This window comes from Schistocerca piceifrons, chromosome 2, assembly GCF_021461385.2.
Source record: "Schistocerca piceifrons isolate TAMUIC-IGC-003096 chromosome 2, iqSchPice1.1, whole genome shotgun sequence".
Lineage (NCBI taxonomy): Eukaryota > Metazoa > Arthropoda > Insecta > Orthoptera > Acrididae > Schistocerca > Schistocerca piceifrons.
In genome coordinates this window covers 244,660,450-244,676,579 of record NC_060139.1, presented here as the reverse complement: position 1 = coordinate 244,676,579, position 16,130 = coordinate 244,660,450, and the positions used below count along the sequence as shown (strand labels likewise).

The following is a 16,130-nucleotide window of genomic DNA, read 5'->3' as shown; positions in this document are numbered from 1 at the left end:
CCTTTACGTAAATGTGACGTGATCAGAATAAAATAGACGTCGCTTTTAGAAATTCTCTGATTACAATTTACTAATAACCATCATTAATGATTGTCTGCTGTACACTATTTAGGATAAAGCATAGAAATGAAACTCTTACACTCTCAGCAGGAAACACTGGTTTGAAAATAGCTTCTGCTGTAATAGTGGATGTTATGTAACTGTTCCGTGTGTAGTGCTGCCTGGTTTACACTTGCATGTGAACATTGGTAATCGACAAACAATAAATTATTCACCTAACGAAAATTGGAAACTTATTATTAACGAATATTGTTAGGTGTAATGCTATAATTGGAGACTTCTAGTAATTGAATCCTGATATTTAGATAATTCAGTGAAAGTTTGGATAACAATATATGCATTGAACGTGAATTTGACGGTGGACGGTTCTAAAATTCTTTTTTGCTGAAAAGCAGAATTCATCTCTGAGCTCCAAACCAAGGTATTCAATACAACATGAAATTGTTTCTTTACTGTAATGCAATTCACTTACAGCCGATTTTTATTGTTAGTAACATACCATGAGAGAGTATGTACAGACCTAAATTAAAAAAAGAAATCGTGGGGCGTTACTGATGCATAGGGAGGATGACAGTCTTCGCTTCACGCAGAACTCGCATCATTAACATTTTCAAGATGGTGACAGTTATTGAACTACATGAAGTAAAATCGTCATAACTTCTGAACGGTTTGTGTTAGAACGTTCAAACTACACGGTTGGTCGCGGGGCATGATGGGAATTAGTATGCGCATATATGCTTTGGTTTAGCGACGAAGCCCACTTTCATTTGGATGGCTCCGTTAATAAGCAAAACTGGCATGTTTGGGGGACTGAGAATCCCCATTTCGCGATCGAGAAGTCTCTTCACTCCCAGCGGGTTACTGTATGGTGTGCAGTGTCCAGTCACGGAATAATCGGTGCGATATTCCTTGATGGCACGGTGACTAACGAACAATACGTTAAGGTTTTGGAAGATGATTTCATCCCCATTATCCAAAGTGACCTTGATTTCGACGAAGTGTGGTTCATGCAAGAAGGACACCATCGAAGCAGGAGAGTGTTTGATGTCCTGAAGGAGCAATTTGGCATTCTGGCTCTGTGGTACGCAGAGGCCACTGGCATGGGCCTTAATTGGTCGTCACATTCTCCGGATCTGAACACATGCGACTCCTTTTTGTGGGGGTATATTAAAGACAAGGTGTTCAGAAATAACCCCAAAACCATTGATGACCTGAAAACAGCCATTCAGGAAGTCATCGACAGCATCGATGTTCTGACACTTCAGTGGGCCAAGCAGAAGTTTACTATTCATCTGCGTCACATCATCGTCAATGATCGCAGGCATATCGAAGATGTCTTAACCTAAATCCGAATAGCTGTAGTGACGTTTACATGTTAAATAAAGTGTGTGCACGCCGTATCTTGTAACCAATTTGCGTTTTTCTTCATATAGTTCAATAACTGTAACCCTGTAAATATTTACTGATTTAGGCTGTATTGCAGCAAAAAGTAAGTTCTTAAGATGCACTTATGCGTAAGTGTGTAGCATTTTTTCTTTTTTACACCACTCTTGCCTTGGTCTGGTCCTGACTGGTTCATGGTTGCCAGGTTTATGGCTCAGCGCCACATTCAGCCTTGGATCAGTTTGATTCAGTCCATCATTGCGTAATAATACTAGCCACTACGTTTTCTGCACCAGTCCTGTACACAGTCTTCTCCACCCATCCGACAATTTCCTAAAAATCCAGCTTATTTTTGAATACAAGTATCATCGACACTCTGGCACTTGCCTCGGGTGAGATTACCAGCTGAAATGTGGCTCAAGACGTTCTGCTGGGAACTCCATCTTGTCTCGTCCTGGCACAGGTCCTGTCACTAGCTTTGGACGGAGCTGTGGTCTGCATAACGCAATCAGGACGTTAACGACAACGTGGACTGAGGTCTGCCAAGTTACCTTTAGCAGAGTGAGTGAGAAAGTCTCCCAGGATGCTTAGCACAGATGATTTTGTAATGGATGCGAGAAGTTGTTGCCTTCGTACGAAGTGAATAAGGGTGAAAACACTTTTTATTTAGTCATGAGTCTTCTGACTGGTTTGATGCGGCCCTCCACGAATTCCTGTCCTGTACCAACATCACCTCAGAGTCACTTGCAACATAAGTCATCAATTATTTGGTGGATGTATTCCAATCTCTGTCTTCCTCTACGGTCTTTACCCTCTACAGCTCCCTCTAATACCATGGAAGTCATTCCCTCATGTCTTAACATATGTCCTATCATCCCATCCCTTTTCCTTATCAGTGTTTTCCATATATTCGTTTCTTCGTCATTTTTGCGGAGAACCTCCCCTTCCTTACCTTACCAATCGACCTAATTTTCAACATTATTCTGTAGCACCACATCTCAAATGCTTCGATTCTCTTCTGTTCTGGTTTTCCCACGGTTCCTGTCTCACTACCATAGAATGCTGTGCTCCAAACGTACATTCTCACAAATTTCTTCCTCAAAGTAAGGCATATGTTTTACTCTTTTAGACTTCCCTCGGCCAGGAATTCCTTTTTGCCAGTGCTTTTGATGTCCTTCCTGCGCAGTTCGTCATTCATTATTTTTCTGGCTAGGCAGCACAATACCTTGACTTCGCCTACTTCGTGATCCACAGTTCCCATGCTAAGTTTCTCACTGTTTTCATTTCTGTTACTCCTCGTTACGTTTCTCTTTCTTCTATTTACACCCATTCCATGTTCTTTACTCATCAAACTTTTCATTTCATTCAAAAGATCATGTTATTCTTCTCCTCTTTCACTGAGGAGACCAATGTCAGCAGCGAATGTTATAACTGGTGTCCTTTCCCACTGAATTTCAATCTAACTATAGAAAATTTTACGATTCAATTTAAAAACATTTTACTTCCCAAAAGTTCAACCCTATTCGCACAGATGTCTTACAAGGCTTGATATCTTTTCGCATCAACTAGTACACTCTACCATTCTACATGTTAATCCTTTCTAGCAACTCCCGGTTTCTGCATTCCGTCTTCCGCTATTAATGACGAGCGCTCTACTTGCAGTTCGCTCTGAGACTATACAATCAAATATTTTAACGGCGACTGGAGATAATTGTGAGATAGCACTTGTTCCTTCCTACATTCTGACGCAGAGTAAATGTAGAATAATACTGGTTGTGACTGTAAGCAATTAGTCACTATGGGAGACAAGTGCGAGAGAGTGCATAAAACGTCAAAGCCTGCGAGGCTCCTTAACCAGCTACCGCCACTCTTCCCCCTGCTAGCAGCCGATGAGGGAAGTGTCGTCAAACCGATGTGTCACTCGATGCGACATACGCCATACTGACTTCGTCGCGTTCTACGGTTTTGTGTTTTAACTTGCAGAATACCCTTTCAAGGGGATGGAGCACGAAAGATTTATCACAAACACGTCACTCTCGGTACGAATTCTTATAATTAAATTCAAGTAATGACACAATGGCGGTAAAAGCCTTCAGGGGATCCTAAGATCAATGACTTGGTTATTGCTAGGATTCACCGCGGCCGAGTCGCTAGACGTTGAGTTATTAACCCGAAGTGATTAGGTTTGCGTGTAGCTGTATGCTTTTTTTAACAGATTCTGGGACCAACAGTAACATTTGTATTCATCCCAGTCTGAAGCTAACATGGCATATTTGGTGCTTTCCGTATTTACACTAGCGTATTGCGAAAATATGCAGTTTTAGTGACACACTGCACGAAGGATCCCTCTAAGTTGTATCACTTTTTAGAACTATGTACTGTTCTGCTAAAGTGTCGGGAAAAGTGCGTAAATCTGAAATGTGTGGAGGCCGTGGACTTGCAATGAAAAGAAGTTCATGCTGCGCATTGGAAATATGTAGGTTGACACTTTCGGCAGGCTTCTCAGTACAAATGAGGAGATAGTTTAATGGCAGAACATGAATTAATGACGACTACATAACCGTTAGGAAGACTAGCATTAGCATTCTGGTTACAAGCAACTGGAGACGCTTACATTAGTGATGGCTTTGCATTCCAGTAGCTGCTATATACACAGAAGAGCCAAAGAAACTGGTACAGCTGACTAATTGCGTGAAGGGCCCCCGCGAGCACGCAGAAGTACAGCAACACGACGTGGGATGAACTGGACTGATGTCTGAATGAGCCGTGGAAGGAACTGACACTATGAAGCTTGCACGTCTGTCCATAAATCCATAAGAGTAAGAGGGGATGGAGATCTCTTCTGGGCAGCACGTTGCAAGGCATCCCAAATATGCTCAATAATCTTCATGCCTGGGGAGTTTGGTGGGCAGCGGAAGTGTTTAAACTCAGAAGAGTGTTCCTGGAACCACTCTGTAGCAATTCAGGACGTGTGGGGTGTCGCACTGCCCTGCTGGAATTGTCCAAGTCCGTCGGAATGCACTGTGGACCGGAATCGACGCAGGTGATCAGAAAGGGTGCTTACATAAGTGTCACCTATCAAGGTTTCACGAATTCAGAGACATATTTCCTCTAAAAGTCGCCACTTAATCTACTCAAGCATACATGTTGCACTTTTGTATTGGCTATATCGATCTGTTGGATACTGTCAACAGGCCTCCGAGCTCGATCGACGTCCGTTGTCATGTTTACTTGGATTGCAAACGGTGGAGCAGTACAAGCCAGGCGTATTCTCTAATATTTACACTACTGGCCATTAAAATTGCTACACCACGAAGATGACGTGCTGGAGACGCGAAATTTAACAGACAGGAAGAAGATGCTGTGATATGAAAATGATTAGCTTTACAGAGCATTCACACAGGGTTGGCGCCGGTGGCGACACCTACAACGTGCTGACATGAAGAAAGTTTCCATCCGATTTCTCATACACAAACACCAGTTGATCGGCGTTGCCTGGTGAAACGTTGTTGTGATACCTCGTGTAAGGAGGAGAAACGCGTACCATCGCGTTTCCGACTTTGATAAAGGTCGGCTTGTAGCCCATCGCGATTGCGGTTTATAGTATCGCGACATTGCTGCTCGCATTGGTCGAGATCCAATGACTGTTAGCAGAATATGGGATCAGTGGGTTCAGGAGGGTAATACGGAAAGCCGAGCTGGATCCCAACGGCCTCAAATCACTAGCAGTCGAGATGACAGGCATCTTATCCGCATGACTGTAACGGATCGTGTAGCCACGGTCTCGATTCCTGAGTCAGCGGATTGGGACGTTTGAAAGACAACAACCATCTGCACGAACAGTTTGACGACGTTTGCAGCAGCATGGACTATCAGCTCGGAGACCATGGGTGCGGTTACCCTTGACGCTGCATCACAGACAGGAGCGCCTGCGATGGTGTACTCAACGACGAAACTGGGTGCACGAATGGCAAAACGTCATTTTTTCGGATGAATCCAGGTTCTGTTTACAGCATCAAGATGGTCGCATCCGTGTTTGGCAACATCGCAGTGAACGCACATTGGAAGCGTGTATTCGTCATCGCCATACTGGTGTATCACCCGGCGTGATGGTATGGGGTGCCATTGGTTACACGTCTCGGTCACCTCTTGTTCGCATTGACGGCACTTTGAACATTTGACGCTACATTTCAGATGTGTTAAGACTCGTGGCTCTACCCTTCATTCGATCCCTGCGAAAACCTACATTTCAGCAGGATAATGCACGACTGCATGTTGCAGGTCCTGTAGGCGCCTTTCTGGATACAGAAAATGTTCGACTGCTTCCCTGGCTAGGACAGTCTCCAGATCTCTCACCAATTGAAAACGTCTGGCCAAAGGTGGCCGAGCAACTGGCTCGTCACAATAAGCCAGTCACTACTCTTGATGAACTGTGGTATCGTGTTGAAGCTGCATGGGCAGCTGTACCTGTACACGCCATCAAAGCTCTGTTTGACTCAATGCCCAGGCGTATCAAGGCCGTTATTACGGCCAGAGGTGGTTGTTCTGGGTCCTGATTTCTCAGGGTGTATGCACCCAAATTGCGTGAAAATGTAATCACGTGTCAGTTCTAGTATAATGTATTTGTCCAATGAATACCCGTTTATCATCTGCATTTCTTCTTGGTGTAGCAATTTTAATGGCCAGTAGTGTACTTCACAGATGCATCACTGGAAAAATGGCATGTGATTTGCATTTTATTTCTCATCACTCTTCTGACTGGTTTGATGCGGCCCGCCACGAATTCCTGTCATGTGCCAACCTCTTCATCTCAGAGTAGCACTTGCAACCTACGTCCTCAGTTATTTGCTGGATGTATTCCAGTCTATGCCTTCCTCTACAGTTTTTGCCTTCTGCAGCTCCCTCTAGTATCATGGCGGTCATTCCCTGATGTCTTAATAGACATCCTGTCATCGTGTCCCTTCTCTTTATCAGTGTTTTCCGCACTTTCCTTTCCTCTCCGATTCTGCTCACAACCTTCTCATTCCTTACCTTATCAGTCTACCTAATTTCAACATTCGTCTGTTGTTCGTCCCCGGTAGCTGGATGGTCAGCATGATTGTCAATCCCCTGGGCCCGGGTTCGATTCCCGGCTGAGTCGGGGAATTTTCTCCGCCCAGGGACTGGGTGCCGTGTTGTCCTCATCATCATCATCCTATCGCCCTCATCGACTGCAGGTCGCCCAAATGGCGTCAAATTCAAAGACCGGCACCAGGCGAACGCTCTGCCCGACGGGGGATCCTAGCCATACGATAAAATAAATAAATAAATTCGTCTGTAGCACCACATCTCAAATCCTTCGATCCTCTTCTGTTCGGATTTCCCCGAGTCCATGTTTCGCTATCGTACAATGCTGTGTTCCAAACGTACATTCTCAGAAATTTCTTCCTCAAATTAAGGCCAATGTTTGATATTAGTAGACTTCTCTTGGCCAGGAATGCCCTTTTTGCAATTTCTAGCCTAATTTTGATGTCTTCCTCGTTCCGTCCGTCATTGGTTATTTTGCTGCCTTGGTAGTACAATTCCTTAGCTTCATCTACTTCGTGACCGTCAATCCTGACGTTAAATTTTTCGCTGTTCTCATTTCTGCTACTTCTCATTACTTTCCTCTTTCTTCAATTTGTTCTCAGTCCATAGTCTGTACTCAACAGACTGTTCATTCCATTCATGGGATGATGTAATTACTCTTCAGTTTCACTGAGGATAGCAATTCAACGGCGAAGCGTATCGTTGATATCCTTTCACCTTGAATTTTAATTCCACTCTTGAACCTTTCTTTTACTTCCATCATTGCTTCTTCAATGTACAGATCGAACATTAGGGTCGAAAGACTACATCCCTGTCTTACACCATTTTTAATCCGAGCACTTCGTTCTTGGTCGTCCACTCTTATTACTCCCTCTTGGCTCTTGTACATATTATATATTGCCCGTCCACCCCTCTATCTTACCCCTACTTTTCTCAGTATTTCGAACATCCTGCTCCATTTTACATTGTCGAACACTTTTTCCTGGTCGACAAATCCTATGAACGTGTTTTGATTTCTCTTTAATCTTGCTTCCATTATCAACCGCAACGTCAGAATATCCCCTATGGTGCCTATACCTTTCCTAAAGCCAACTGATCATCATCTAACCCATCCTCAATTTTCTTTTCCATTGTTCTGTATATTATTCATGTCAGCAGCTTGGATGAATGAACTGCTAAGCTGATTGTGCGATAATTCTCGCATTAGTCAGCTCTTGCAGTCTTTTGAATTGTGTGGATGTTATTTTTCCGGAAGTCAGATGGTATGTCGCCAGACTCATACATTACACACACCAAGTGAATAGTCGTTTTGTTGCCACTTCCCCCACTGATTTTAGAAATTCTAATGGATTGTTATCCACCCCTTCTGCCTTATTTGATCTTATGTCCTCGTAAGCTCTCTTAAATCCTGTAGCTAATACTGGTTCCCCTGTCTCTTCTAAATCGACTCAAGTTTCTTCTTCAGTCACATTAGACAAATTTTCCTCCTCATAGAGGCCTTCAATGTACTCTTTCCACCTACCAGCTCTCTCCTCTGCATTTAACACTGGCCTTCCCTTTGCACTTTTAATGTTACCACCCTTGCTTTTAATGTCACCGAAGGTTGTTTTGACTTTCCTATATGCTGAGTCAGTCCCTGCGACAAACATTTCTTTTTCGAGTTCTTCACATTTTTCATGCACCCTTTTCGTCTTAATTCCCTCCACTTCCTATTTGTTTCCGTCCTCAGCGACTTGTATTACTTTATTCCCGAATTTCCCTGAACATTTTTGTACTTTCTTCCTTCATCGATGAAATGACGTAATTCTTGTGTTACCCACGGCTTCTTCGCCGTTACCTTCTTTGTACTTACGTTTTTCTTTCCAACTTCTGTGACTGCCCTTTTTAGAGATGTCCATTCCTCTTCAACTGTACTGCTTACAGAGCTATTCTTTATTGCTGTATCTACAGCCTTAGAGAACCTCAAGCGTATCTCGTCATTCCTTAGTACTTCTGTATCCCGCTTCTCTGCGTGTTGATTCTTCCTGATTAATCTCTTAACGTCAGCCTACTCTTCATCACTACTACATTGTGATCTGGGTCTATATCTGCTCCTGCGTACGCCTTACAATCCGCTATCTGGTTTCGGAATTCTGTCTGACAACGATGTAATCTAACTGAAATCTTTCCATATCACCCAGCGTTCTCCAAGTATACCTCCTACTCTTCTGATTCTTGAACAGAGTATACGCAGTTACTTGCCGAAATTTATTATAGAAGTCAATTAGTCTTTCTCCTCTTTCTTTCCCTGTCCCAAGCCCATATTCTCCTGTAAAATTTTCTTCTACTCCTTCCCACTACAACTGCATTCAAGTCCCGTATGACTATTAGATTTTCATCTCCATTTACGTACTGTATTACCCTTTCGATATCCTCATACACTTCCCCTACCTCTTCATCTTTAGCTTGCGACGTCAGCATGTATACCTGAACTATCATTGTCGGTGTTTTTTTACCTGTCGATTCTGATAAGAACAGCCCTGTGACTGAACTGTTCACAGTAACACACTCCCTGCCCTATATTCCTATTCATAACGAATCCTACTCCCGTTATCCCATTTCCTGCTCTTGATATTACGCTGTACTCTTCTGGCCAGGAATCCTTGTCTTCTTTCCATTTCATCTCACTGACCCCTACTATAGCTACGTTGAGCCTTTGCATTTCTCTTTTCAGATTTTCTGGCTTCCCTACCACGTTCAAGCTTCTAATATTCCACGCCCCGACTCTTAGAATGTTACCCTTTCGTTGGTTATTCAGTCTTTTTCTCATATCTCCTCCTTGGCAGTCCCCTCCCGGTGATCTGAATGGGGGACTAATCCGGAATCTTTTGCCAATGGAGAGATCATCATCACACTTGCCGGGCGCTGTGGCCGATCGGTTCTAGGCGCTTCAGTCCGGAACCGCGCTGCTGCTACGGTCGCAGGTTCGAATCCTGCCTCGAGCATGGAGGTGTGTGATGTCCTTAGGTTAGTTAGGTTTACGTAGTTCTAAGTCTAGGGGACTGATGACCTCAGATGTCAAGTCTCATAGTGCTTAGGGCCATTTTGAACCATTTGAACTTATTCCGTTACAGGCCACATATCCTGTGGATACACGTTATGTGTCTTTAATGCTGTGGTTTCCATTGCCTTCTGCATCCTCATGCCATTGATCATTGCTGATTCTACCGCCTTCAGCGATAGTTTGCTACTCCAAGGACAAGAGACTGCCCTGAACATCTGTCCGCTCCTCCGCCCTCTTTGACAAGGCCGTTGGCAGAGTGAGGGTGACTTCTTATGCCGGAAGTCTTCGGCCCCTAATGCTGATTATTAATATAATTTTAAGCGACGGAGGGTTTGGAACCCGGACCGTGAACGTTTTGATTACTAATCAAAGACTCTAGCTGTAGATCACAGGTGCATCGCCTCCTGCATATAAGAAGGGCAAAAGAACGCACCCAAAAAATTACAGACCACTAAGATCGGCTTGCTGCAGACTCCTTGGACAGATTCTGACTTCGAATATAATAAATTCTCTTGAGATCGAGAACCCTGTCCTTGAATCATCGCGGTTTTAGACCACATCGCTCGTGCGGAACTGAGCTTACCCTTTTCTCTCGTGATTATCTCTCAACGGCCTTGCCGCAGTGGTAATAGCAGTTCCCGTCAGACCGCCGAAATTAAGCGCTGTTGGGCTGGACTAGAACTTGGATGGGTGACCAACCGGTCTGCCGAGCGCTGCTGGGAAGTGGGATGCACTCAGCCCTCGTGAGGCAAACCGAGGAGCTTCTTGATTGAGAAGTATCGGCTTGGGTCTCATAAACTGATGTACGGCCGGGAGAGCGGTGTGCTGACCACATGGCCCTCCATATCCGTTTTCTCTGTCTCGTGATGACTGGGTGTTGTGTGCTGTCCTTAGGTTAGTTAGGTTTAAGTAGTTCTAAGTTCTAGGTGACTGATGACCTCAGTAGTTAAGTCCCATAGTGCTCAGAGCCATTTGAACCATTTTTTGACACGGTGTCCCACTGCAGATTGCTAACGAGGATACGAGCATATGGAATAGGTTCCCATATATGTGAGTGGCCAGAAGACTTCTTAAGTAATAGAACCCAGTATGTTGTCGTCAACCATGAGTGTTCATCAGAGACAAGGGTATCTTCAGGAGTGTCCTAGGGAAGTGTGATAAGATCACTATTATTTTCTATATACATAGCCGGCTGGAGTGGCCGAGCGGTTCTAGGCGCTACAGTCTGAAACCGCGCTACCGCTATGGTAGCAGGTTCGAATCCTGCCTCGGGCATGGATGTGTGTGATGTCCTTATGTTAGTTAGGTTTAACTAGTTTTAAGTTCTAGGGGACTGATGACCACAGCAGTTAAGTCCCATAGTGCTCAGAGCCATTTGAACCATCTATATACATAAATGATCTGACGGATGGGTTGGCCAGCAATTTGAGATTGTTTGCTTATGATTGGTGTACGTGACGGTGCCGAAGTTTAGTGACTGTAGGAGGGTATAGGATGACTTGGACAAAATTTGTATTTGGTTTGGTGGTTGACAGATGTGGAAAAATGTAAATTATTGCTGATGAGTAGGAAAAACAAACCCATAACGTTTGGACACATCGTTAGTAGTGGCATGCTCGACACAGTTCGATCGTTTAAATATTTGGGCGTAAGGGTGCAAAGCGATATGAAATGGAACGAGTACGTGAGAATTTGGTTGGGTGGGCGAATGGTCGAGATCATTTTATTGGGAGAATTTTGGGAAAGTGTGATTCATCTGCAAAAGAGACCGCATGTAGTACGCTGATGCGAGCTAGAGTACTGCTCGAAGCAGTTCGGATTGAAGGAAGGCATCGAAGCAATTCGGAGGCCGGCTGCTAAATTTGTCACCAGTAGGTTCGAAAAAAACGTAAGTGTTACGGAGATACTTCGGGCACCCACATGCGAATCCCTGAGGGAAGGCGACGTTCTTTTCGAGAAACAGTGTTGGGGAAATTTAGAGAACCGGCAACTGAAAACGACTGCAAAACGATTCTGCTGCCACCAACATACGTTTTGCGTAAGATTCATGAAGACAGGAGACGTTATGGCTCATACGAAGACTTATAGACAGTCGTTTGCGTCTCGCACTATTTGCGAGAGAACAGGAAAGGAAATAACTGATCTCTCCGCTACGCAGCGTGCGGTAGCTTGCTGTGCATGCATACAGGTCTAGGTGGAGATGTAGGCGTTCCATCAAATCCACATATTGCGTTCAGACTCCATACTACTCCTAGCTCACGTCGCCTCTTAGTGTTAATGCGAAGAGTTGACAACAGAAGAAATATTTAAACTCGACGAAAGAAGAAAGTACAAAAATGTTCAGGGAAATTCAGGAATAAAGGAATTTGTCACCTAGGAACGAAACAAACAGGAAGCCCGGGAAAGCTAAGGTGAAACGGCCGCAGCAAAAATGTTAAGAAACCGAAAAAGCAATGATCGTCCGAAGGGTTGATTCAGCATAAGGAAATTGAAAACAATCTTCAGTGAAATTAAAAGACAGGGTGTCAAAATTAGGAGTGTAATAGGAATTCTAGTAAGGCGCAGAGGAAAGAGCTGACAGTCGAAAAGTATACACCGAAGGCCTCTTCGAAGGGAGAGGACTTTTCTTATGATCCCATTGAGGAAAGAATGACAGTCGATATGGAAACATAGGGGATCCATCATTAGTGTCAGAGTTTGAGGTTTGGAAGATTTGCGATCAAATAAGGCAGAAAGAATAGATAACATTCGTTCGGAATTTCTGCAATTATTTGGGAAAGCGACAACCAAGCAACCATTAAAGATGATGTGTAGGTTCTATGAACCCGGAGACGCACCATAAGATTTTCGAAAAGAGATCATCCACGAAATTGCGAAGATACAAACGGCTGAAAAGTATCAGAACTACCTCACAATCAGCTTAGCGGCACTAAGTCCAAACTGCTGAAAAGGATAGTATACAGAACAATGGATATGAAAATTGAGGCTGTCTTAAGTAACGATAAGTTTGGCTTTCGGAAAGTTAAGCGCAACACAATCTGACTTGCGACTGATAACGGAAGCAAGATATAGGAAAATTTTTAATAATTATATGGCAACCACACATCGCTTTAGAAATACAAGTAAAATATATACATTGTCTTCCAGACAGTATCACAATAGATCAGTATGGCTAGTGACTTCAACAACGGTTCTTTTAAGGACAGAGGACCTAGATATTTTGAACCCAGTATTTAACGTGGTGGTAAGTTCCTATGGGACCAAACTGCTGAGATCATCGATCCCTAGGCTTAAACACTACTTAATCTAACTTAAAGTAACTTATGGTAAGGACAACACACACACCCATGTCCGAGGGAGGATTCAAACCTCCGACGCGGATAGTCGCATGAACCGTGGCAAGGCGCCTGAGACCGGGCGACTGCCGCGCTCGGCAGGTATTTAAGGAAAATAAAAGATACATTCACATTTGTCGACCTTGGAAAAGGAAAATAAAGACACCTTCATTGAATTCGTCGGCCTAGAAAAAGCGCCGACGATGTAAAATGGTGTAAGACGTTTGATATTCTGAGGAAAAAACGGTATGCTATAGAGAAACGTAATATACAAATGTACCGTAACCAAGAAGAAACAATAAGAAGGGAAGAATAAAAACTAAGTGCTCGGATTAAAAATGGTGTAAGACAGGAATACAACCATTCGCTCTAGTGAGGCCTCGGACCGCATCCGAATTGGACCCGTGACAAGCAAATTACTGTGCGCCACATTTTAACTGAGTGCATTTCGTACTGTGATAAGCAGGCAGTAGCAAATTTAGCTGATGATCTGTCTTGTATTTCAGTTGGTAACGAGATGAGTGTGGTGAAGCTTTCTTAATTTTATGACGTGTCTGGACTCGGGTCTAACCTTGTATGCTGGAGACTTCAGGGCACAGCAGAGTGGCTGCCTCTTCAATTTTTATTCCAGCCATCTTCCTAATATCTGCTGTGTTATTAAAATTCTTTAAACTGCTTTTCCCTGCACTCCAGACCTTTCCCAAGTATGCCTCAATCTCCTGCGAATTTCGAACAGTGTATTTACACTACTGGCCATTAAAATTGCTACACCAAGAAGAAATGAAGATGATAAACGGGTGTTCATTGGACAAATATAGTACACTAGAACTGGCATGTGATTACATTTTCACGCAATTTGGGTGCATACATCCTGAGAAATCAGTACCCAGAACAACCGCCTCTGGCCGTAATAACGGCCTTGATACGTCTGGGCATTGAGCCAAAGAGAGCTTGTATGGCATGTACAGGCACAGCTGCCCATGGAGCTTCAACACGATACCACAGTTCATCAAGAGTGGTGACTGGCGTATTGTGACGAGCCAGTTGCTCGGCCACCATCGACCAGACGTTTTCAATTGGTGAGAGATCTGGAGACTGTGCTAGCCAGGGCAGCAGTCGAACATTTTCTGTATCCAGAAAGGCGCCTACAGGACCTGCAACATGCAGTCGTGCATTATCCTGCTGAAATGTAGGGTTTCGCAGGGATCGAATGAAGGGTAGAGCGAAGGGGCGTAACACATGTGAAATGTAACGTCCACTTTTCAAAGTGCCTCAATGCGAACAACAGGTGACCGAGTCGTGTAATCAATGGCACCCCATACCATCACGCCGGGTGATACGCCAGTATAGCGATGACGAATACACGGTTGCAATGTGCATTCACCGCGATGTCGCCAAACACGGATGCGAACATCATAATGCTCTAAACAGAACCTGAATTCATCCGAAAAAATGACGTTTCGCCATTCGTGCACCCAGGTTAGTCGTCGAGTACACCATCGCAGGCGCTCGTGTCTGTGATGCAGCGTGAAGGGTAATCGCAGCGGTTGTCTCCGAACTGATAGTCCATGCTGCTGCAAACGTCGTCGAACTGTTCGTTGTTGTCTTGCAAACGTCCCTAATCTGTTGACTCAGGGATCGTGACGTGGCTGCACGATCCGTTACAGCCATGCGGATAAGATGCCTGTCATATCGACTGCTAGTGATACGAGGCCTTTGGGATCCGGCACGGCGTTCCGCATTACCCTCCTGAACCCACCGATTCCATATTCTGCTAACAGTCATTGGATCTCGACCAAGACGAGCAGTAATGTCGCGATATGGTAGACCGCAATCGCGATAGGCTACAATCCGACCTTTATCAAACTCGGAAACGTGATGGTACGCATTTCTCCTCCTTACACGAAGCATCACAACAACGTTTCACGAGGCAACGCCGGTCTACTGCTGTTTGTGTATTTGAAATCGGTTGGAAATTTTCTTCATGTCAGCACGTTGTGGGGGTCGCCACCGGCGCCAACCTTGAGTGAATGTTCTAAAAAGCTAATAATTTGTATATCACAGCATCTTCTTCCTGTCGGTTCAATTTCGCGTCTGTAGCACGTCAGCTTCGTGGTGTAGCAATTTTAATGAGCAGTAGTGTACTATTACTAGCTGAAGGCTATGCAGAGCTTCATTAATCCTTCTCGTCTCTCATTCCTACTATAAAGCCCATATTGGTACTTAGTACAGTTTAGTTTGTCGTAGTTTTGTAGTTGAGAGAGTAAGCCTTTGCTCGTGTTTGTGTTTCGGGAAGCGCAGCAGCTGCAGACGGAGGCGGTGGAGCAGCTGGAGCAGAAGCTGCAGCAGCTGGTGGAGGAGGAGCTGCGAGTGGCACAGGTACCGGCCACGCCGCCCTCGCCGTCCCACCACCTGCTCTACGACGACGCCAAGTACCGCAACAGGACGTGGGTACAGACGTCGTCACCGCTGCCGCCGCTCCTCTTCATTTTTGGATTCCATTAAAAACACATACACTGTGGGCAAACGTAAGACAGCCATTAGATTTAGGGGAACGTTGGTCGGCAACGCATTGGCGTTCAGGCTATCATACACTACTGCCCATTAAAATTTCTACACCACGAAGATGACTGCAGCAGACGGGAAATGTAACGGACAGGAAGAAGATGCTGTGATATGCAAATGATTAGCTTATCAGAGCATTCACTCAAGGTTGGCGCCGGTGGCGACACCTACAACGTGCTGACATGAGGAAAGTTTCCAACCGATTTCTCATACACAAACAACAGTTAATCGGCGTTGCCTGGTGAAACGTTGTTGTGATGCCTCATGTAAGGAGGAGAAATGCGTACCATCACGTTTCCGACTTTGATAAAGGTCGGATTGTAGCCTATCGCGATTGCGGTTTATCGTATCGCGACATTGCTGCTCGCGTTGGTCGAGATCCAATGACTGTTAGCAGAATATGGAATCGGTGGATTCAGGAAGGTAATACGGAACGCCGTGCTGGATCCCAACGGCCTCATATCACTAGCAGCCGAGATGACAGGCATCTTATCCGCATGACTGTAACGGATCGTTCAGCCACGGTCTCGATCACTGAGTCAACAGATGTGGACGTTCGCTAGACCACAACCATCTGCACGAACAGGTCGACGACACTTGCAGCAGAATGGACTATCAGCTCGGAGACCATGGCTGCGGTTACCCTTGATGCTGCATCACAGACAGGAGCGCCTGCG

General features: G+C 44.7%; 1 protein-coding gene across 1 annotated transcript in view; it reads left to right on the top strand.

The window, feature by feature from the left end:
- LOC124776360 (sterol O-acyltransferase 2-like) overlaps nt 1-16,130 on the top strand; it is a 278,540-nt gene that overhangs the window by 14,994 nt on the left and 247,416 nt on the right. Inside the window, exon 3 of the mRNA XM_047251312.1 lies at nt 15,190-15,335. Coding sequence (XP_047107268.1) covers nt 15,190-15,335 — 146 coding nt within the window. The remainder of the gene's footprint in view (nt 1-15,189; nt 15,336-16,130) is intronic.